This window comes from Gouania willdenowi, chromosome 8 (assembly GCF_900634775.1).
Source record: "Gouania willdenowi chromosome 8, fGouWil2.1, whole genome shotgun sequence".
NCBI lineage: Eukaryota > Metazoa > Chordata > Actinopteri > Blenniiformes > Gobiesocidae > Gouania > Gouania willdenowi.
Genome location: NC_041051.1, coordinates 23,900,953 through 23,924,512, shown reverse-complemented (window position 1 = coordinate 23,924,512; position 23,560 = coordinate 23,900,953). Strand labels below are relative to the sequence as shown.

At 37.6% G+C, this 23,560-nt stretch overlaps 1 protein-coding gene across 6 annotated transcripts in view; it reads right to left on the bottom strand.

Moving 5' to 3' along the window:
- The window catches only part of hoxb3a (homeobox B3a), a 54,737-nt gene that overhangs the window by 4,099 nt on the left and 27,078 nt on the right, over positions 1 to 23,560 (bottom strand). For 3 of the 6 annotated variants that reach the window (XM_028454609.1, XM_028454608.1, XM_028454613.1), the window contains exon 2: positions 3,126 to 3,814. In XM_028454609.1, the coding sequence (XP_028310410.1) occupies positions 3,126 to 3,693 (568 nt within the window). In that variant the 5' untranslated portion in view covers positions 3,694 to 3,814. Of the gene's footprint in view, positions 1 to 3,125; positions 3,815 to 5,747; positions 6,270 to 12,767; positions 12,893 to 16,301; positions 16,427 to 23,560 lie in introns of those variants that run through there. The other 3 variants (XM_028454612.1, XM_028454611.1, XM_028454610.1) reach the window with 3 other exon arrangements.

The following is a 23,560-nucleotide window of genomic DNA, read 5'->3' as shown; positions in this document are numbered from 1 at the left end:
TGGGTTAGAACGCATTCAAAAATCCATCTAACTGTGCCTTTCATGTTATGAGAAGTAGTGAAAGCACTGACTCCTAAAACGAGTATTTAATACAAAATAAGCTATGAAAATATATAACATATTCGATAAAGACGATATTGTAATTTTCTATATCGCCAAAATATAAAACTAGATGTATAGTATCTTGACTTTTAGATATGGACTTAAATGTTCTTTTCCGACTACATTAGCATGACTACATTTTCTGACATCAAGTGAGACCTTTGGACATTGACTCGTACTACTGACGTTTTAAAATAGTGAACATCTTTTCGCACTATACTGTATATTGTCCCACTTATTAATTTTACATTTATATGCTTCAGATGACAAACAAAAGCCAGGAGAGTTTAGAAGAAATATGCAAGATTATACTGCGAGAAATTACCAGTTTGCTCTGTGATATGGCCTCAATCCATGTAAGTGAGGGTTTAGTCCGAGTCATACTTAGTGCTATTTAAGTTTCAGCAAAATACCACTAAGTAATTATGTAGCACAAGATTGAGTGAAATTTGCCATTAGTCCGTTTACAACACATATTTCTAGACATTCAATTACACTGTAAATGAGGGATATTTTCCCAAAACATTCATGTAACATATATTTCTGTCATATTGAGCTATGATTCTAAATAAAGAGGAAAAAACGGTTCAGTTTTGTGTCATATATTCAGCACCGGCAACTCTAATCTGGATTGATAGATGACTGAATTAAAGGATGGATGGAAAGACTAACCCATATAAATTCAGACACACTGACAACTTCTCTCTCTTTGTGCTAGAGCTAAAAGGTTGGATTGGAACTAAATGAAAAATCAAAGCTCTCAAAATGGTATTTAATTTCAAAGGTTAAGATGTGTTCATGATCTCTTTGACCGTATCATACAGGTGAAACAATAACACAACCATCTGAGAGCCCGCATCTGAATCCTCCATCCAATTTCTTAATGTTCTACGTATTGCTCATAATTTCTTACATTTACTAAATGAAGTAAATCATTATCAGCTCTATGTGAACTGTACTTTGGATAAGGCAAATTTTTGGTTGTATTTTTAACACAAATTCATTTGTCAAGCCCTCAGTTTGGTGGAGAAAGGATTTGAAATGCTGTATATTGTCACACACTGAAACCACACAGTACACCCAATTAATGACATACACAAGTGAAATCACAAGACCAGGACTGTCAAACTCTTTATAGCTCAAGAGACAAATATGGAGCAGTTAGATCCTAAGTGAGACGCAGATTTTACTTGGGAAAATTAGTCATTTTAACATATAAGTAATATGTAAAGTACAATATGAGTATTAAGTGACGGATTTCAGTCTCTGCAGGAGCTTTACTTGAACATCCTTCATGTGACCAATTCTTATTTAATTTAGAGAAAACTTGCAGGATATAATATATATATATATATATATTAAAAATGGCTGCCATCATGTGACATAATCGCAGGAAAACTGTGAGCAAATATTGTGGAGTTTCATTGATTTTGTATTGGAGAGACTAAAATATGTACAGGTGAATTAGCTGGTGATTTACACAATGATTCATGTTTTCTCTGTTTTTCTCACTTTTTCCTGAAGGGCTGAAAGGGATGCTCTAAGTGAGTCATGTGTTGGACACTCGTGCACTAGAATGTAAAAACTTGTGTTTGAAACATACTGCATATTATCGACTTGTTGATAAAAACTTAAATCTTTAATAAAATCGATGTATTTTTATTCTCGTAGTTTGCTATTAAATTCCATTCTAAATAACAACTTGAGAGAAAGAATAAAGAGCGATGTGCTTTAAACTGTAAGATCATGCCAGATGACAAAGTAGCCTTCAAGATTACAATAACCCATATTTCAAAGTGCCTACTACTGTTAAACTTATATCAGTCAGAGCTGAACTATCATCCTCAAAATATGATTTCCTTAACACGATATTTCTCTAAAACACAAACAGAAGCAATACGACAAATTAAGTGTATTTATATATGCAAATGTGTATTTTGAGTTACTTTTTCCCCCAAAAAAATAAACAAAATGAGTCCAAAAACACAAAATGACAAAATGGTACATAGTGACTACGAAAACACAGTGACACAAAAACAGACAAAACGACAGGAAAAAAAATACACAGCATAAAACACCAAGTGTCGACAAATTACACAAAATTGAATACAAAAACACACAGTGATGACAAAAATGCCAAAACGACTCCAAAAACACACAATATTAAAAACCGAAATTACTTCAGACATACAAAAATACACAAAATGACTCTCAAAACTACAACAGACACACAAACCCTTTTATTCTTTCCTATATTAAAGATGAGTTTTGTCATTTTTCTGCCATAATGATGTGAATGTTGTTAATGTGGCCCCTGGATCAGATAGTCATATTTTTGTTTCTCTCGCTGTGATAAGTTTCTCATCTCTGACTTGACTACATCTGAGGAGCCTGTTTACTTTCAGCTTCACTTTCCGAAATCCTTTAACTAATGACTAGACACACCGACGGAAACAAACTAGGATTCTGATCTCCTGACGTTTGTTATCCAAACCAGTCCAACCTTTCCATATCAGAGCCACTGATGCTCTTTTGCTATACATTAGCATGTTGCAAGAAAGGACAAAATGAGCTGCTTCTCTTGGCTCATTTCTAAATAAAGTAGACTTGCATGACTGAACATGTATTTTTGTAACACTTCAGTGCGTTGTTTAAAAAACCTTATAATAATAATCTAGACGTATTCTAATGTAAATCTTTAGTCCTTGTGCTTTTGTAAGTAATGATTTCAATAGCAATAGATCCTTACACTACATATTTAAACAAATGGTAATAATTTGACTAGATCTTATCTCTCCTGTCTGATCCACTGCTTGTGGAAAGCTGAAGAAGCCTTTTGAATTCTCCAGGGAGCAGGATAAGAGAGGTGAAGAGAAAGAGATGCACTCGTTGGAATCAGATGTATTAAAAACAAAGGGTTGTGAGAGGTGAAGAATGTTCGGGAATAAAAAGAAAAGATCAGTCAGAAAGCGATGAAAACACAAAGGTCAGTAATATGTGTCAGGGGTGGAACAAGAACCCACCGTTGCCTGGATTGTTGCTTGGTGAACAGTTTTTCTGCTTGGTGTTCTGGCGAGACTCTTTCATCCAGGGAAAGATCTGCTTTGCCAGAGCTGGGTTTGATGGCACTGAGGAGGTTGATGAGGTGGACGAAGAACTGGATGACTTATTCAGGCAGGACTTGGGCTCGGTGGGGACTGCAGCACCGCCCCCTGTCTGCTGGCCTCCTGCCTTGCCATCGGTGGAGTTGGAGGGCAGTGGGGGGGACACCTGGGGGCCTGGGTGGTGCTCAGACGGCAAATTGGTCTGCATGCAGCTGCCATTTAGCTCCTTGGGTTTGGCGTGCGGCTGCTGATGAGCACCGTTACCACCTGGTGACTGTAAGGAGCAAGCAGAGCGCTGGTACGAATCCACATCCAGATGGGATGCTGACTGGAAGGATGTCTGGTGGAGGGGCACTGGGACCTGAGTATCATAGCCCCCAAAGCCATTGGCAGCTGCTGCGGCTGATGCTGCCGCCCCCTGCAGCTGGTAGGACGAGTAGCCACCGAATAGTGTCGAGGAGCTGTCGTAGTAGGACGTCTTCTGCATCGCTGAAAGAAGTGGCAGCGTCTTCTTTTGCTCCAGTTCTTACTGAGAGTCGTTGCCGGAAGACCATTTGGTACCGAGGGTCACGTGACGGTATCTCTCCAACGGTCCCCTGCAATCTGACCTGAAAGGTTAGGGAAGACAGAATGAAGAAATGACACGAGATAAATCCATCTTCTGACAAAGAAAGGCTCCATGACATGAATAGAAGTCCCTGCTTTTCTTTCCTCCCCCCGCAGCAGCCCAGTACACAGTCTGCAGATGCTGTGATGGAGGGTACATGGGGTGGGTAAATGAGACACCCCTCCACCACCATCTCTCACACACACACACACACACACACACACACACACACACACACACACACACACACACACACACACACACACACACAGAGGGAGAGAGAACTTGCCAATGTGACATTACTTCTAAAATATTGCCTAAATAATTTGGTAATTGCTTTAATAACTCAGTCACTTCATGGTGTAGAAGGTATTTGATATTTCTCTGGGTATAATTCCAGACAAATGAAGCAAAGTTGAAATAAAATAACTAATGTGTAAAAAGCTGACATTTTAATATAAAATGTATTTTTTCATGTATTTGTTTGTTTTACCGCCATCTTTCCCTTTGTTATTGAAGCTGAACTTCATTTTTTGTTGTTGTTGTTGCGTAATGCTGCCGTGCGTGCTTGTTTCTATTTCCGTCAGCCGCGCGCCCACGTGTGATTTACGGCATTTTGCAGACTCGGCTCGTTATCACGGAAACAGCTCAGCTACTGTTAATATGACTGGGCCTATACAGTAGAAATGCTTTAAATACCTGCTGGATTTTTTTTAATTTAATTTTTATTATTTATTCATTTTAAACAGACGAAAACGGAAATAAGAGACAAACAGAAGCCGTCAGAGCTGAATGAATGTTTTCATGTAATAAAAATTACAATACAGTATTGACATTGCAGCAGCTATTGTGGTAATTGTTTATCTCTTTTTTTCATGCATGTCCCCCCTCAAGGAAACATTTTTAGCAAATTCAGTTAGCTATAATGTATTTTAAAATTACAAATATTTAAACAAACGGGGATTTGATCAATAATTCTGAAAATATTACACTAAAGACGAGAAAGGGTAAACCGGCCAAATAAACGGAAAATGCGTATTATTGACCAAAAAACATGGCTCTAAAAATGGTCCAAATGACTAATCAAATCAAATCTTAAATTGATGTGCATTACGTTGAAGCCAACATGAGCTTAAATCATTTAGAAATGTTCCTTCGATCCAACATGGCACGTTACATGCGTCAGCCATTTATCATTGTAGGAGACACACTGGAATCCTAATTATTTACTCTGAGGAATAGTCGGGAGGGAAGGATGGGGGTGTATGAGTGTAGGCGGAATGTGTTATTAAATGCTTTAGCAGCACAACAGTCACCAACTTTACAAAAAAAAAAAAAAACCCACACACCTTCCTGAATATTTCATGTTCAAAAACACGCGTAGCAGGAGAGAGGTCGGCCTTGGTGTCCAGTGTCTGCTCCTTTATTTTTATCCTGGGATATAAAATTACAAATGGCGCCTGAGTTGACAGACACAAACAGCAATATTTCTAAGACTCTCTGCCTCGCCTCCACGATACGATGATATATCGATTATATGGAGCTGGTTTGTGGTGAAATGATACTGGGATGATTCCATGAGTATTTGCTCAGTGGAGGCTGACAGGCCTATAAAACAGAAACCAAATGTCTAACCAAAATCATGCTAACTGAATATTTTCTATCAACACAGATTAGAAAAATGTTAAAGGCGAACGCACAGGATGACGCGCGGATGGAATAACAACCTGGAGTGTTGCTTTGATAATAAAACGCTGCAGAGACAGAAGTGAAGTGAGAAAATCAAGCTGCTTCCAGCTTTGTGAACTCTTCTTGAACCGGGATGGAAGTCCTGCTGCAGGCTGAGGGCCATAAATCACAGCACACACATGGTTCCAACAACGGCCCCTCGTTCCTTTCCGTGTCCGGCTTTCCCCACGCTCAGTGCGGCTTACCTTCTTCCTAACGCCACTGGAGCCGGTCCGGTCCGGTCCATGTCCGACAGCAGTGCATGGCACAAGTGTCCGTCGATTACAATGAGAACTACTGACATAGATACCGGATCCCTGCACGCGCTGCGCTCCTCTCCGGTGCAGCTCGAGACTAGCGCGGCTTCCTCAGACCGCAGCGAGTCTCCCCGGAGGAAAACAGCACCAGCTGCTGCTGAGTGCCGTACCGTAAAGTACCGTACCGTGCTGCACACACCGAAGGAAAAGAGGATATATCCAGAACAATCCAATCCCGTCGGTATGTTTGGAATGTACCGACAAGCCTGAGCTAGCGGTGGAGGTGAACGGTGTTACCGGGAGCCTGCATGGCCCCCACCCATGCACCCAGCATCAGCGCTGCAGCGGGGAACAATGGCCGCGGACTGAAGGCGGTCAGAGCATCTCCACAGACGCTCCGTCCGTGGCCTCCAGGAGGCTCTACGGACTCCTTTGTTTCAGCCTGTCCATCCTGGCCCTCCGCATGCACCGGGTCCCGCTCCCTGCTCTCAGCCCTGGGTGTCTGATAATCCAATGTTTACAGTCCACAGTGAAGGAAAAGGCTGATCAATAGATCCCCTCAAACTCACACATCACAAACACAAGATTATTCTCAGGACTTCACTTTCATTTCAATGGTCGTCCTGTAAAAACTACCAACACGTGACCCACAGCTCTATAATGAATCTGTAACAGGTCAACGTGTGAATAAAACAAGTTCACCAACACCTGCGTTTACTTTAATCAGCATTCTATTACAAAGATCAATGCATAATTAACATAAGTGTGGAAAAGATGTGTCCGTGATGTCTGTTATTAAAGAAAAAACTTTAACTGACACCCCCCCCCCTCTCTCTCTCTTTCTCTCTCTCGCTCTCTCTTTCTTTCGCACACGAACACGCACGTCTACCCTTTATTTATCCTATATTGGGGACGCTCGCCCTGTCGTGCAGTGATTTATGGGCCCCTCTCACGCGCAGCAGCGTCTGTGCGTAAACAGTCCAAGTTTTAAAACCGATAGCTGTGGCTGTGGGCTGCAGAAATGAGCGGATAAGCTGGGTGTAGGTGGGAGGTGGGAGTACCAAACAACCAAAAGCGTCTGTCGGCACTGCAGCTTCTCCTCCGAACACTCTTTGTTTGGGCCTGAAGGATGTGATGACTGCTGCGGAACCAGCGTCTCTCAGCTTTGTTTCCATCGGAGGAACCTTTCGATTCAGCAGCAAAGGATTACAAATAGCATACATACATCCTGGCTATTTTTTAAGGATAGGTGCATTTTCTTTATGGACGACGTCGGTTGCGCGTGCACGACATATGAGGGTGTTATGGATATTGGGTTTAACCAAAGCAACGGAAATATCAATCTATTGTTACCCTTTTTTTTTTTTTTTTTTTTTTAAACGATGGACACTGAATTACTCTGATTTTTGTAGACGCGCTTATTATTATTATTATTATTATTAATAGTATAGGCTTGTATTGTCCATTCTTCGGCTGTGGGTGTCATTTTAATTCCTGTATGAGTTCATACAGCATGACTGCACTGCTGTTACACAATGATGCTGTTTTAATAAGTGTCAGTGATGAACTGAGCCTCCGTGTTTCCTCTGTAACCTGCGGCCATCTGAATTATTTTATTATAGGTTCATATCAACACGCACATACACGTTCTGGTAATTTACTGACAAATAAAGTATAATTAATGTCATAACGTTCTTATGTTCTTCTACTCTTAAATTATATATATATATATATTTTTTTTTTTTTTTTTGCTGTTTTATGATGATGATTTTAAACTAAAAATCGTGAATGTAGTACTCACCCACTCTGTTAATAGAATCAGAAAAACTGTCCAAAAACTTCTGGGAGCTATAGAGCGGGAACCATGTGCGAGTTAATGTGGAACCAGCAGAAAACCAAACTATGACCCAGTCAGAGTGGAAGTAACAAATGAAAGCACCCAGTCCTCAATCAAAGTGAAACTCAAAAGGACGAATGGAGGATAACAAAAGTGGAATTAAGTAATCTCTAATTATTCTATAATCAGATTCCTCAGACTGCTTCCTTTTATTTGCAAAAAAAGACAAAATAAAGTAACGCAGCAATAAATACTTAAAGGCACACTTAAAAAATTTAAGGGGAAAAGTCTTGCCTCCTCTGTATGATATTTATGTCTTGGAATGTGAAAGCCCAAATTTAGTCTCTCTATTTTACTTCTTCTTAAAACTCCTAATCAAAGGCAAACACGTTTTTGAATTCATCTTAAAAGTTTAAATCCAACATAACTCACACTGCACTGTGGCTGCCGTCCATCCTCATTGCAGACAACTGTTACACACACACACACAAGTCTACATCCACGCAAACGTGCGTGAGCTGGCCTGAAGGTTTCCTCTGCTCTAATGTAGTTGGGCCGAGACAAAGAGGAGAGAGAGTATGGAGTTCCATTCTGAGGGGGCGGAAGCTGAGTCAGAGGAAACTCATGGGAAAATGGATCAGAAACAACACATCAGGGTTTGTTTCTAAAGATGGGCGGCGTTTAAAACACTTTAAAAAGAGAGAGAGAGCATACTTTAACTTTTTATCAACATCAACATGTGCAATATAACTATCAGAGGTGAAAAGAGTACTGGTGTATCCTACTCAAGTAGAAGTACTGTTACTTGATTGAAATTGTACTCAAGTACAAGTAAGTCATACAAATACTCAAGTACAAGTTAAAAGTAGCTCAATTAAATAGTACTCAAAGTAAGAGTTACTAGTTACTTTCTTACTTACTATTATTGGTAGTCTAGCCACAGTTCCCTTGTATACAGTAAACATCTCATGTATAAACTTAAGAAGGAGACCAAATCTTGCACAATTGGAACTTGACTTATTTTCCACAAAGGCATCTGTATAAAATAGGTTTGTCAAAAAAATGTACTTATGTTTAAATAAAATAATACCAATCAATTCAATGAAATTCTCAGGCTCTAAGCTACATTTATGAACTCTAAAACTGAGAAAATAACCGGCGATTATGCAATACTGTTTTGGTGCTGTGCATTACGTTTAACTTGAATAGTCGGCTATGATGTGATGCATATGATTGTTGTCTGGTCGTGTCATTTTTTTTTGTAGTTTCACAATGTCTGTTGATCATTTTAAAAACAAAAATAATAAATTACTCAGTAACGGTTGGGTGTAGAAATGTGACAAATTACTTTACTTCTTTCAAAACCTAAAATAACTGATTTAGAAATATACTCAAAAGTACAATAAAAGCAACTCAATTACAGTAATGTGGGTAATTGTAATCTGTTACTTTAACCTCTGATAACTAGGTTTGACTCGAGAAAGAGAAAACCATCACTTTAAGGAAGTTATATATTAGGCTGTTGCATATCAAATTCATGTAAAATAAAATAAAAACAATATGGTGAGAAAAGATTTTAACAAAGTTTCTGTGAAATTTTCAACTCAAATCCTGCTAATGCACATGTTAAAGGGCGTTTTCTTTTCTAAGATGACTTTTCTCTTGTGGTATTTTTCTTCCTCAGTATGAAAGCAAAGGGATTAACATACTGTAATATATCATGTACACTAATTTAACAAAGTCAACATTACATTGTTACAACTACATGCTGTCTGCAATCGAGTGGATTCCCCTTCATTAAACGCTATTGTTAGATCATATTTATTTTAGTATGGGTGCATGCACGTTCTAACAAAAGTTGATGAATATCTTATAAAAACCACAGACCTCAGCAGCAGATATTTTCTTACAAATTCTACCAGCAGAAATGAGTTTTTCCAAACGTTACAAGCTTCAGCTTGTTAGTGGCTGAATGCACTGATGTGTCAGAATGTGGCCTCTTCCCTGTGTGTTTTAGATGTTTACCCACTTCAACACACTCCAATGTCAACATCTAACCTCATTGAAATGCCAATAATGATCCTCTTTATTGAACACGCTAACACCAGTTAGATAAAGAGGAACATTTTTATGGTTTATAAGAAGAGGAAATTTGAGAATTGCAGTATGACATGCAATTATATTATATATATTCAATACATAAGTATTAAACGATAAATATGATGCCAAAATCAGTTTGCCATAGTCTAACTCCTGAAAGAGATTTTGTGTTGAATAAATTTCTGCCTAAAAATGTAAGATATTAAAAGGATGGAAATTTTAGTTTGCTGAAAAATGAACACTTTGGTAATCTCTGCATCTGAAATGGTAAAATTGATAAATGTTACAGAATCAATATATGATTGTCTTGGTTTTATCACATTAAAGGGGGAGGAGTAAGACATGAATGTTTAGATATATATAAAGAGTTGTTCACGATACGATCATTGATAATGGGCTTGCAATAACAATACAATATTTTAGAAAGGAAAAAAATACCAAAAGATTTACAGTTGTGCTTTTAACTGACTAAGTTTTTTTTTAACTAAGCAATAACAATCTGGTGTGTAGTAGATTGTGACACTCAAACTTGTCAAACGTTCTTTCCACCTTTTAAAAAAATAGTTGTTGCATTGAACAGGCAATTCATTGATCAGGCCCTTTTGTTACGTTTAAAACTTCTTTCGAGAATGTGTTGATCAATATTGAATAGACATGTTTAATCTCAGTCTTTCATAAACAAAAAAAAATTATTGAAGTTTAAATCAAAGTCGTCCATAAAGTCACAATAGATTTGGAACGCCAAATATTGTTTTTGTATGTCAAACAGAAAATCCACAACCATGAATATCTGCCATTTCCAACCATTATATTCAAAGTTTTATAAGATACTAAGATACTGGAGGGTAAAAAACCTCTATCAACACAGCAACCACACACATTTCATCTCCTTCGTCTTGCTTTGGGTAGACGACAAGTTTCAACACCATTTCGCCAGCAAATAGGGGGTGGGGGGGCTCTGTGCATCTGCTTAGCAGGATTGAGTTTCTTCTTGTCCAACAGAGTTGGGTAAATGATAAAATGTTCATTTGTTCAAACAAAAACAAAAATATGAGCCATTTCTACTTTCTAGTTTGTTAGAAAATGAGTCCAAACAGGTTTTTAACTTCAGATAGTTTTTAGTGTTTCTAGTGCAACAAGTGATGAAGGCTGACGTAAACATATGCATATTTTGGTTAATATTACATATCCTCTTTTTTGCATTGTACATTCTGATATCTCCAGTAATAGACCTGATCTTTCATCTTTATTAAAATAACAGATATACCTGTGATTCTGTAGTTGAGTTAGCAAAAGAGTTCAGTCAGAAAGTGACTTTTTTAAACAATCTTTAACACTGTTTGAGTTTCTTATAACATTAAGTTGTTCTGGACACTGATAACATTTTTACATCTGAACGCCAAGTTTTAGAGAAAACTGTAATGATGTTATTCATTTGTTTTTTAAATCTGCAAATGTGCATTGAGTTGAATGAGCACATATTACATTAAGAATGTAGATGTAGCCTAGCTGACCTTAAAGTGGGACACTTCCTCTGCAGGATTTTATTCCAAATTGCCAAAATGGAAATGCATTAGCGTAAATTAAACATTTTTTCTGCAAAAAAATACAATCATGAGCAAAATGAAGCTTGCATTTAAAGCACAGACCAATCTCTAATGTAGAGTCATGCTTTATTATTTAATTATGAGATGGAAGGAATATAGAATTTCATTCATTATCTGGAAAAAGCTTCAGTTTGAGATACCAGAACTTGGATAGTGGAAGAACTGCTGTTATTTGTCATCAACGCCTTCCCTTTGACTGAGTTAATGTTTATCAGAAATGCTAATCTTTAACCTGGAACCAAAAGAAAGGCCTGAACAGAAAGCGAGTGTATCCTGGGGGGATGTGAGTGGGGGTTGGCCTTTGGACAAAGTGCCGAGCTGGCCAACTCTGTCAGGCAGTGGTTAAGCAGCGATGGCTCTGCTCTCTGCGGTCACTAATGGATGGAGTGCTGGAATGCTTTTCTTCTTCAATGTATCATGATTAGACAAACTCAATGATTTGGAACCATAGATATGGGGATGTTTGCTTGATTAATCTGAGAAACCCTTTTCGGTTAGTTTCAAAAGTAATTCACTTTAAACGAAGAAAAAAAAAAAGTATCCTTAATTTCAAATTTTGATTTCTTGAAAAATGAACTGAAAACAATGAAATTACCATGACTTGGAGAAATATTCCTATTATTCAGATGACATAACAAAGATTGGGGATGTATAACAGTTTAAAATGTTATAGAACCTTTAGCCTATACTGTTTCTTGACATTGCAGCAAGATCATTGAGAGTCAAACCTACTCCATAATCCCAATCTCCGTTTTTCCAGATATTATGAGTATCTGGATCATTGATCCTGATCATGGTACCATTATCATTCACACTTTAAAGGCTTAGAGGAAATGTGTATCCCATTAATAACCATATAGTAGGTCAGAATATATGGACACCACAATAGTTGGTTTGTTTGTTTGTTTTTTAGAAAAGTGGAGGAACTGAGGAACCAACCAAACATAAATTAAATGTAATCACATTTGTCATGTTGTGGTCTATCTTTAGTTCAAATGTCACAATCTGTTAATGTTTTTTCACGTAAACCTGCTAACAAGCAAACAAACGACGGTGAAAGATATGACCTTCATAAGGTAATATCACTTGATTTAAATTGTAAGTTCTGTTGCATTTCTTTGATAATTTTTTTTTTTTTTTTTTATTGAAAGATAAAAACACAAATATATACCTCATATAAACTGAGATAGAAAGTCCCAGCGGTTCAATGTCCAACATGCCCCCCCCCCCCCCCCCCATAAACACACATGCGCGACCGCAGGCGTGTATCTGTGTTACGGGGACACACCCAATGAATGCTTCTATAAGTTTGAGTCAAACCACGAACACACACCAGATAATTAATATCATGTCAACTGACGGCGTGCACGCGTAAAAGCAGGTCAGAAACACACAAAGCAGGACGGATGTGATCTTATCTCTTACCCCCAGCTCTACGGTGTGCGCGTGCGGGTTTTCCTCCTGGACTCGAACCTTCATTGACACGAGAATTAAAAATGACGAGAAGTCAGTCCTTCCAAACCTCGCACTGACGATGAAACGCGTGCTCGTTTAAAGAAAAGATGGCCATCACAGACGGAGGCTGCTGGGCTCGCGGAAACGCCGCTCGTGAGCGCGCTTCCCGAGCAACAAAGCCACGGGGTTCGTGCGTGAGTTCATGTTCTCGCCCTAAAGATTTCATCATCTCAGGCCTTTGCACAGAAACACAGACGTTCAGGCTGCAACAAAGCGTCGGACGGCACGAGCTCGAGGTCAGACGGAAGTGAAGTGAAGGCGTTTCGCTGATTCAGCAGCGTCCGCATCAAAGATCAGCCACACGTTTACAAGCTTTAACATCAGCTTTAGATGATCGGAACAAAAAGAAAAACATGATGGAAAACATACAACATTCAACTTGGAAGACTAGGAAAATGAACATAAGCACTGCGATGAAAACACTGATTAAAATGATCTCCATATTATGAGAATGTTAGGATTATTATTATTATTATTATTATTGCAACATCATTTCCGTTCCCCACGAGGTGAATATTTCCATACACCGTCCATCTGTCTCTGCCTTTGTGTGGTTTATGTTACGAGCTCAGACATGTCCTGACACACCCGCACACACCGTTACTATATATATATATATATATGTATATATATATATATATGTATATATATATATATATATGTGTATGTATGTATGTATATGTGTGTATATGTGTGTGTATATATGTGTGTGTATATATGTGTGTGTATATATGTGTGTGTATATATATGTGTATATATGTGTGTGTATATATATATGTATATATGTGTGTATATATGTATTCTCCTTTGTGCACGGATTTCTGCTTCCTCGGCCCTTATCGCTCTCGCGCACGCAGCCCTGCTTTGATTAGTGCTCGAGTGCAATGGAAGAAGGCACGAGCTCCGGGATCCATGAAAACGAATTTATCCGCTCGTTTTATACGAGCCATGAATCACTGCAGCGCGTCATAAATTAGTGCGCGGCTTATAATTGCTTTCCCTAACAGATCTCACTGTTGACATTTCCAAAGATAAACGTTCTACTTGCATAAGACGTAAAAATAATTCACGTTTTGGAGTTTCGTTCAACAAATAAATAAATGTAAATGTTAATAAATGTTTATTCCACATTTAGAATGAAACTAAACCCGGGATTTTCGTTCACTCCATGGTCAGTAATGTAGTTTATATTGTTTTTTTAAAAAAAATATATATATATATTTGTTTAAGTTTCCTCTGTGGAGAAGTTGATTAACAAATGTATTTGCAAAAATGCTGTTATGAGAGAGCGTGATTCTGCGTGATCATTTTGTGCGTTGGGAGAAGAAAACGTGTAGGAAACAATATGGCTGCCATTCATAAGACATAGAGAGAGAAGGGGGAGAATCCCGTTCATTCACATTGTTTCTGAGCACATGCGTGAAAGTGACATTTTAATCCGTTTGTAGGACAAATGTGTCAGTGATGCTCTTTTTCTGAATCCGCTCTCTAACACATCCACGATCCACGCGCACGGGTCCGTCCTTTCTCTGTGAATAAAGACCTCAGTGCGTGTGAGCCCCACGGTTGAGCTACTGTAGTAAACTTTAACATGGACTTAATCATTTATTTGTCATTTGAGCACAAAGGATGGATAAGCTTTCCCCTGCAGTGCCGCATCAGAGGCTGAACACCGCGAATAACATGAATCAACAATAAGTGGTGAGAGCTGACAAGGAGAAATATACAGCTTCTCAGTGTTGTTTTTCCAAATATTTGAACTCTTTTAATCGCGTAGGTAATCTCGTCAAACGTACTTAACAGCAGAGCGCGTGCACGGTAAGATAAGATAAAGCAGCTCCTCCACTTTGTGCAAGAACTGGAATTCTGATGTGACGAGTTAGAAACATCAGCAGTGAATCTGAAAACCTTCGAAAGATAAATCATATAATCTGATCCTAGAAAGGGGAAAACACGAGACAAAGCATTATTATTATTATTATTATTATTATTATTATTATTATGTTCACTGAGATTTTATGCAACACAAGTGATTGTTCAGTTCTGCATTTTCTTGTGTTTAGACGGCAAACGTCACACTCATAGGTGTATTATGTGTATAATTGAATAATGTAATAATATTTATTATTGATTTATTTCTTTGCATAAATCCGAATAAATGGCATTGCGTTGAGCTAGAAAGGTAGCAAAAGATTGTTTTGAAAAGAAAAAAATAAAAACTTTCTCATATTCTCTATAATAAGTGAGGTTCTTCATTTCTGCATGCAGAAAACAAATATAGCTAAAGATTTTGGCCTCGAGCTTTGCATTATTTCTCCAGTCGGTTGATATGTTGATTCAGGTTTATAGTCACGCAAACTTGTTATATAATCGTGCAATAAATCGTGTTATTTATGGCATTTAAAACAACAATACGTGTTATTTGTTGCACTTAAAACAATCCGTGTTATTTTTGCCGCACTTAAAATAATATGTTATTTGTTGCATTTACAACAATAATATGTGTTATTTATTGCACTTAAAGCAATAATCCGTGGTATTTTTGTCATTTAAAACAATAAACGGTGTTATTTGTTGCATTTACTACAATAATATGTGTTATTTATTGCACTTAAAGCAATAATCCATGTTATTTATTGCATTTAAAAGAATTACACGTTTTATTTATTGTACTTAAAACAATAATCCGTGTTATTTTTGCCACTTAAAACAATAATCTGTGTTATTTGTTGCATTTAAAACAAGACTGATTTTAGAAATCAAACCAGCGTCGTTTGTATGAGACTGTGGGGGTTATCATGATTTAAAAAATATTTCCAATTTCTGCAAATTATGACAGACACACACACACACACACACACACGCACACACACATACATAAGCGTGAAAATCAAACCAATTTCGATCTGAATAAGGAAACGGAAGAAAAATCAGAGCAGATCTAAAATCTCTTCTTTCATTCTCTAATTCTGTATCATCGGTCCATCGACTGTCATTTTACCCCCACCGTCTTCCCACTAGCGGAGAAACCCATGATTTATCGTGGCAAGCCCAATAAACAACAGCACTCCCTCACAAACACACAATGGCAGCCCCATGCTGCACGTTGACACGCAGCTTTCCTATAAATCAAGAGAAGCAGAAAGTGTAGAGGAGAGAGAGTGAGAAAGAGAGAGAGAGGAGATAGAGGGACATGCAGCGGTGAGGCTGACTGCAGGTGAGAAAGATGGACAATCATTTCAAAGCTTTGGAAACATATTTATCGCCCTCTCTCTCTGCTCTGATCTGCTCTGTGCTTAATGCCATGATGCTGCTGATGCTGAGGAGGAGGATGATGATGGTGGTGATGATGATGATGATGGGTGGAGGTGATGTGTAAACAAACACAACAGCAAACATGTACGATGAGAAAACACGGCGGTAGATATTTGGGGGCATATTTACCACAGTATAAAATCTGATTGAGTGGGAGGTGAAGCTGGATCAGACGCTCATGCTGCTGCAGTCCCTTCTCTTTCTCCCTTTCCCTCCTTTTGCAAATACTCACGGTGCTCGCGACGACCCGCAAGACGCACGCCCGTCCAAATTTGTTTTATTACAGCCTTTTTCTTCTCTCTCTCTCTCTCTCTCTCTCTCTCTCTCTCTCTCCCTCTCTCCCTCTCTCTACCTCCCACTCTCTCTCTCTCTTTCTCCCTCCGGTGAGTTTCTTCTCCCCCTCTCTTCCTTCTCTATAGCTTGGAGGAGGCTGTGGTGTGTGGGTGGGGGGGAGTTAATAAAGGACATTTGAATATTTCCACGTCGACCTCAACATAACAGTGGGGCATTCTTAACGTTTGTGGTCTATTTACAAATCAGCCATCACCTGTTTATTATAGGTGTTATGTCCAAAAAAAAAAATATATATATATATATATATATATATATATTTGCACTGTGTGTAGATATATATGTGCCCTTAATTTATTAAGATTGTATTGTTAATTAATTATTTATGTGTCGTAACACTATTCCTAGCTGCCAAAATTTCGTTCTATGACTTGTCTTGTACAATGACAATAAAAGCTATATCTATAATATGTGACGTTCATTCATTGTATCCTTTTTACAGCTTCGGGTGGAGGTTTACAAAATCACATTACATTAGTTTTATTTTTTCAAATTGGAATTTTACTATTTAGAATAGATATTCATGAGTTAATTTGTGATGAAATATTTTCTGCCTCAAATATTCTCCTCAAACTGTGAAATCCAGATTAAGAAAAAAACATGCTGAGCATATATGAAAATAGACATTCATTATATTTAAATTAGATATTGCTTTATTAAAGCAGTGAAATCCAAAAATGGTTCGGGCCAGTTTACCAAAATAATTGTTTTAGAGAAATATGTTCCTAAAATAATAAAGGTAATGAACAAGGAGCACACACAGAAGGAAACAATAGAGAGTGAAGAACGGCGGATTCCTCCAGAACAATAGAGCCTGAGAAGATGAACCACAAGGGGGGAAATATGTATAGAGGCAAAATAAATGCACAGATGTGAATTATTAAAACTAACCAATATCCCAGGATTGAATCTGAAATATTTGAACCACGTTCTGAAAATCTAGTCCAGCTGTCCATTAAATCAGAGCAGTTTAATACTATATATAAAGGCTGTATATGCGATAATTCCATATACTGAAATACAACATATACATGTAGGCAGAGAGAGCATCGATTAATTAGCTCCAACAGAACAAAGGCAAACAGACGAGCAGGATTGATCTCCATATGCAGCTCATTCTCTGCCTCTTTCTCTTATCAGCGCTGCGCTTGCCTCAGATTTTTACCCACAACAAGATTGAAATCAAACATTTGCAATAGTGATGATTGCGTCTTTAATGACGGCCATAAATTATAGCAATCACAGTGTGAAACCACAACTAAGATAAGCAGCAGCAGAGACGGGGCCGGTCTAACTGCAAAGCTCACAAAACTCACCAAGTCATTACCAGGCTCTGTGATTGGCTGGATCTTTGCATTACGTTAGTGCGTGTGCGTGTGTGCACGTGCGCGCCACAAGATGCACAACTGAAACAATAAAAATAAATCAAAACAATATTTAGTTCGTTTTCCTGTCTTTTTTAAAACGCAAATCAGCAGAAACGTTCTCACGTCTGACCCGACGTAACATCCAGCTTCCTTTCGGAATTATTCGTTGAATTTATAACATACTGAATACAACCATCAGGATTAAGGAGAACTTCGAGGGTCTCAAGGTTTTTTTTCCTGATGAAGACAGACTATTTCAACTTGTTAATGATTAAATGAGCTGAGAGAAAAGACGGGGGGAAACTATTCCTATTTGTTAAATGGAACGTGTCCATATATATATGTATATATATATAAATATACACCAATTTATAATTTATCTATATAAATTAGATTAGATAAATGACAGAAAAACAAAACAATTCTTTTGTTAAATGAACATGTCTATATACATATATGTATATTAATATCTATAAATCTATATAAATTAACTGAGATAAGAGATGAAAAAACAAACAAAAAATATAGCTTTTGTTCAATGAAAAAAAATTACATATTTAGTTTCTTTTAACAAAAAGTGATTATATATGCGATTAAATTGATACTGTATATTTGTTCCATTTAATAAAACTGTTATTTTTTTTTTGGGCTGTCTTTCCATCTTCTATCTCAGCTCATTTAGCTACATATCTATATATACACATATATATACTGTATATTATGTTATCAAATAAACACACACTCAAATGGTATATATGTATACATATAAAAGTGTTAATTTTTTTGGCTGTTTTTCCATCTTTTATCTCAGCTCGTTTAGCTACATATATAGCTTTTTTGACCCGCTTGCTCCTTTTTTTCAGGGTTGTGGGTATTTATATATACATGTCTATATATTATATATACATTCATTTAACAAAAGCGTTATTCTTTTGTTTTTTCCATCTTTTTTCTCATTTGATATATATATATATAGTTATAAAAATCTGATACATAAATATCAATACATTTAAATTATATATATACGTTCCATTTATTATAAGCGTTATTTTTTATTTTATTTTTTCCTTTTATCTCATCAACAAGTTGAAATATTCGATCTTCATCCATCACGGAACAAGTCTCTTAAGGTTCTCATATATAGATATTTATACACACACGTATATGTGTGTGTGTGTGTATAAAGAATTACTATTGCAACAACACATCAACATGTATATATATATGTGTGTATATATATATATATATATATATTATTTGTCTTGGAAAGTGTGTCAAACTGAAGCTTGGTATAGGATTGATTTAGCAGCTTCAAGCATCATCTTTCTGCTGAGGCTCGTAAATTGTAAGAATGATGTCTTTCACTGTGCGTTAGGAATACCCAGCAGGCATTGAAAAACAGTCAATGTAGCAGCGTGAAGAAAAAGAAACATAATTGAAATGCTTTTGTGTACAGATGTTTTCTACTATTAGCCTATAGTAGCCAAAAGACAACGTTCCCTGACTAGATATATAGTAAGTATACGTTAGAACTGATTGGATCAATATGTCCAAATTTAGCCCAGTCCCTATATTTACATGGCACGTCCTATTCCTGTTCATTGCCTGAGAAGTGATGCACAATGAAACAGACCAATTGTACATTTTTGTACGAAGTTACGAATAAATGACAATTTGTAGTTATGTTGTTATTTGAACAACCCAATAACATCGCCTTCAGAAGCTTTAAACGCTGCAGGTGTTTTAATTTACTTTTACGTGGAATTTGTGAGAAAAGAATTAAAACATCATTAGGGGTGGTATCATGATGCCTTTTGGAGTTCTGGAGCTTAAAGCCTATTTATTTGAATAGCACTCTTTGATAGGAAATATGGTTTTATATTTGACACTGTAGAATAAATCATCAGTGGGGTATGAAATGTGAAATTTTGATTGACCAATATGAATAATTGTCTATATGCTTTTATTCTCAAGGATATCATATTGCATGAATGAAGAAATTGTTGATTAATTTGACCTTATTTGCATGTTGGTTTGCCCTTCCTCACTTTTCTATGGATCAATGACGAGGAAGAATAAAACTAAAGCAATCATAGAAAAATGGTGAATCTTTAAATGCTTTAAACATTTGCCTTCACCCTAACAGTCTAAAACTAAACTCTCTCACACATAAATACATTTATTTGTTAAGTGGAGGTTTTGACAAATATGTATACGGTTATTCATTTGACTATAAATGTTATAAGGAATCACCAGCATTGAACAGGAGATGTAAAGCAAACCTTCATATTTGTGAAAAGGATCATTTTGATTGGAAAAAAACCTTCATGTTATTTTCTTTTTCAAGACGTAATTATGCTTCAGAGAATAGAAAAACAGTCAAAGGAGCAAAGCTCTGACACCAAAAACTAATACATTAAATAAAAGCCTGTATATAGAGAATTTACATCTAAGGTACGCACTTCTCATAAAAGAAAGGAAAGAAACATCCCTCAGGGCATGAAACCCAGTATGTGGACACCAATAAAGAGTTACGTAAGACTGCATTGCACTGATTTCCACTGCAGGGTCAGCTTCTCATCTACCAGGATTTGCCATTTTAACATGATGAGAACATATTTCAAGCCAAACTGCATTATCTTGACACCTGTGCGAATTCCTCCCAGTCTTTGTAGAATTTAATAAATGGTATTTTTTGTTCTCAAACAAAAGCTGTGTATGAAATCTTGATGTTTCTGCACTGGCTGCTCCATTGATAGTCATTTGCCTATTTTATTTTATTTATTGTTTAATATGTCATTTAAAAGGACATGGGTGGACACAATTGGTGGCACATTTAGTCACACAAATGCACCATCAACCTTGAACTGGAATTTTGGTTCATGAAAACAACTGTTATCTCAAAGAAGTTATTTGGATGTCAGTCCTCGTTAAAAAAACAGGAGGAAAATCTTTCAACTCAAACTCAACGGACACAGTGCAGTGCATTTATATTTAATCACTACATTTATTATGAAATTTATGAGCTGAAGGATTGAAGGCCAACCCCTGAACATTAACAATTGACACATGGCAAAAACTAACAATCAAAATCATAAACATCACACTGGCCACAGAAGAAGTCTCTATAGCTGCATTGCCATTACTCTTGGAAATGCGCAAAATCTAAATAGCGCAATAAAAACTGGTAATGGAAACACCTGATTTTTGGGAAAAAATACACTCAAATATCACTTAAAAGTTTTTACACTTTCATGAGGAGGTATTTCAGACGTTTTGATATTGAAATGTCTTGCAAAAGCGCTATGGAAACACCTTTTACGCAAATGAACATCACAGGATGTGAAGTACCTGGTCACATGACCACTTCTCTCAGAGTAAACATGACACGGTACGTGTAAACAGAAGAGAAGACCGGGACATTTCTTAGCATTATACTTAAGAATTATTACTGACACATTAGAAATACAAAGTGTTATAAGGAGGTTTGGAGCACCTATCTATATATGCGACGAAGTCGAGCGGGATGAGATTTCACGGGAGTTGCGAGGCACCTGCCCAAAACAACCTTAAATGGAAACGCGTTCAAAGCTCAATTATACTTTGTCGACTTTTAGAAATATCACTTTTATTTTGCAAAAATCTGTAACGGAAACTCAGCTTCTGAAAACCAAAATGAGATTCCCCAACCACACACGCCCTGTGGTACGTCTAAGGAACAGCCTACGCAGAACTACACCACAGTTACTTTACTTTTTACACCCTAAAACTTAGCTGTGATCGATGAGAAACCGAACCTTCAAACTCTGCATTGTTTTCGTACCAAAGATGAACCAACACACTGTGAACGCAGCCCTTAATCCCAACGCCTTTAAAGAGATAGTTAGCAATGGCCGATACTTGACCTCTGTTGGGGTAGTTTGTTGGTTTGTCTGAGTGTGGGAGTTCTGCTCGTGCTTACAGTGGCCTGAACTCGCTCTGGAATGACCGAATGGCCCCGGGGGCCCCGGAGGTCAGAGAACGTCCGAAGGAGCGAAGGGTTGGATAGTCCTGAGAGGTCAAGGAGGTGAGGTGATGTGTGAGTGCAGGCAGGAGTAGGAGTGGGCAATAAGGTGATAAGGTGTGTGTGTCGGAGGGGAGGGTGGGCAAAGGGTCAGTATCTGGCTTCAGTGTCACTGACCTCATCGGTTAGAAAAACGTGGCCCCTGGTTGAACCCTAGGCCGATGCAAGACCATTCCAAACATGACCATCGATTTTTCTGTTGTTTCTGTCGATACTATAGCAGCTTCTGATTTGGTTTTCTGACATTTTATTTTATTTTATTTTATTTTACAAATGTATGTAAGTCATTTAAGCCCTGAATCTAAATTTTAAATAAATTACTCAATGTTAAAAACCAAAACACACTCAAAGCGATTACAAAGGACACACACAGACACACCTTCACGACAACCTTCTAAAATCCAACGTGAGCTCGAGGTTTTACGGGCAACAGATGCTGAAGTGACAAGCAGGCTTTAGGAAGTGACACATATCACAGCAAACAGTTGCACAAACTTAAGAGAAAACACAACCAACATCTCATGGCTTCCCTCACACATTATACACACTTATTTCAACACAAACACTCGACCTGGCTAAAATCAATATACCCTTGCAGCAGTAAATACCGTCCTTTTGCCTCATCCTACCAAATGCACAGGACAATAAAAGCCTGAAGTCAGGCACTGGTTCAGTTAAGAATGAGAGAAAATAAATTGAAGGAAATCCCCTTTTCTCTCACCTTTGATGCCAATTTGAGCAACTTCAGCCACAGCCTTTCCTGTGCCTCCATGACTCTGAATTCCCTTAGTAACAACATCGTTCATACGATGTAGGACATAGCTTAGTAAAAAGTTGGAGTGTGTGTTGGAGTGACAAAAGCTTGCAGTACTGCTAGAAGGGGAGTGGGGTGGGGGGTGGGGGGTGTCCAAGTGTCTTCCAAGACATCTTTCTTTTCTTCTGAGTCTAAGCCTGCCCTCTCTTTCACTTGGCAGAGGAGGTCCTGCATCTGGCTGCCAGATGACAATAGCAAAGGAGGGAAACCCAAAGTGTTTAAAGGACAAGTGATTAATGATTTTTTTTTGTATAATTATCACATTTTTCTTCCAGTGCCGTCCGCTCTGTGCCGTTAGATATAATAGTGCTGGGCTTTTTTTCTTCTGTTTTGGGGCAGCTGGGGATGGTGAGTGTCCTGAAAATACAAGGCCATTCAAAAGAGCAGCAGTAGGCCTATATATACGTTGATAAAAGGGTTTGAAGAAGATGGGAATTTTATTGTGTTGGGTTGTCAGCCCGTGCAAAAATCAGTTTATTTCAACGGGGGGATTAATGCTTCAGGGCTCCGAGGTTTTATTGTGGCAGGGGATGACTTGGACATCTGCTGCTTATTTATAACAGTGTGTGTGTGTGTATACGTGTATATATACATAATCACAATGTGTGTCTGTTATTTTCTACACACATTTTTGGCCCTATATTCTCGGACACCCTTTTTTTTTTTTATTTAAAGTGCATCGAGACTGAAAGAAAGTATATTTCTCGTCCCCTCACCCTACTCTATACTTTGCGATACCTGCTCTAAAGAAAAGAAAATGAAAATTAATAGGAGCGCCGCACCTCACAAAAGA